General features: G+C 38.8%; 1 protein-coding gene across 1 annotated transcript in view; it reads left to right on the top strand.

The window, feature by feature from the left end:
* LOC106872495 (calcium and integrin-binding family member 2) overlaps positions 1 to 944 on the top strand; it is a 24,112-nt gene that overhangs the window by 18,708 nt on the left and 4,460 nt on the right. The window contains exon 5 of the mRNA XM_014919514.2: positions 198 to 304. Within this exon, the coding sequence (XP_014775000.1) occupies positions 198 to 304 (107 nt within the window). The remainder of the gene's footprint in view (positions 1 to 197; positions 305 to 944) is intronic.

Raw genomic sequence — 944 nt, 5'->3', positions numbered from 1 at the left:
TGTGTGTCCATGTGCATGCAAATGTGTGTGTGTATGTGTCCGTGTGTGCATGCGTGCATGTGTGTGTGCGCGCGCGCGTGCATGCAAATGTGTGTATGCATGTGTCTGTGTGTGTGTGTGTGTGTGCATGCGTGCGTACGTGTGTGTGTGTGTGTATGTTTGTATGGTTTTATCATTATAGAATATTTTCCTTCCAGATTTTGACAATGATAAATCTCTTGGAAAAACAGATTTAGACAAAACACTGGAATGTCTGACTCGCAATGAATTAACAGAGAAGGAAAGAGAAATTATTGTAAATAAAGTAAGTTTAATTACAAGAAAGGATTTCTTTAAACATGATTTTCTTTGCTCCTTCTAACAAACCTGCATTATTTAGTAGGGAATTTTGGGCAAAGCCTACTTTATTGGAAGAATTCAGACTAGGTCACTGGTTCAAGGTTAATCCCTCACCTTCCACCATCAGTCTTAGAGTTCCTATATAATGCTTTGAGGCCCCTTGTTAACAAAATGCCCCAGGAAGTCTCACAAAAATTAAAGGCATAAATTCCTTTCAGTTATTTAAGGTGGAGAGCTGGTAGAGTCGTTAGCAAACCAAATAAACTGCCTAGAAGCATTTCATCTGTCTCTATGTTCTGAGCTAATGAGGTCGACTTTGTCTTTTATCCTTTGAGGGTTGATTAAATAAGTAACAGTTGAACAATGGGACTGGAAGATGAAATCTTCCACACAGCAGAAGTGACTGTGTGGTAAGTAGCTTGCTTACCAACCACATGGTTCCGAGTTCAGTCCCACTGCATGGCATCTTGGGTAAGTGTCTTCTACTAAAAGCCTCGGGCCAACCAAAGCCTTGTGAGTGGATTTGGTAGACGGCAACTGAAAGAAGCCCGTCATATATATGTATATTTATATATATATATATATATATATATATATATATATAT

This window comes from Octopus bimaculoides, chromosome 10, assembly GCF_001194135.2.
Source record: "Octopus bimaculoides isolate UCB-OBI-ISO-001 chromosome 10, ASM119413v2, whole genome shotgun sequence".
NCBI classification, from domain to species: Eukaryota; Metazoa; Mollusca; class Cephalopoda; order Octopoda; family Octopodidae; genus Octopus; species Octopus bimaculoides.
This window is presented reverse-complemented; position numbering and strand designations above follow the sequence as displayed.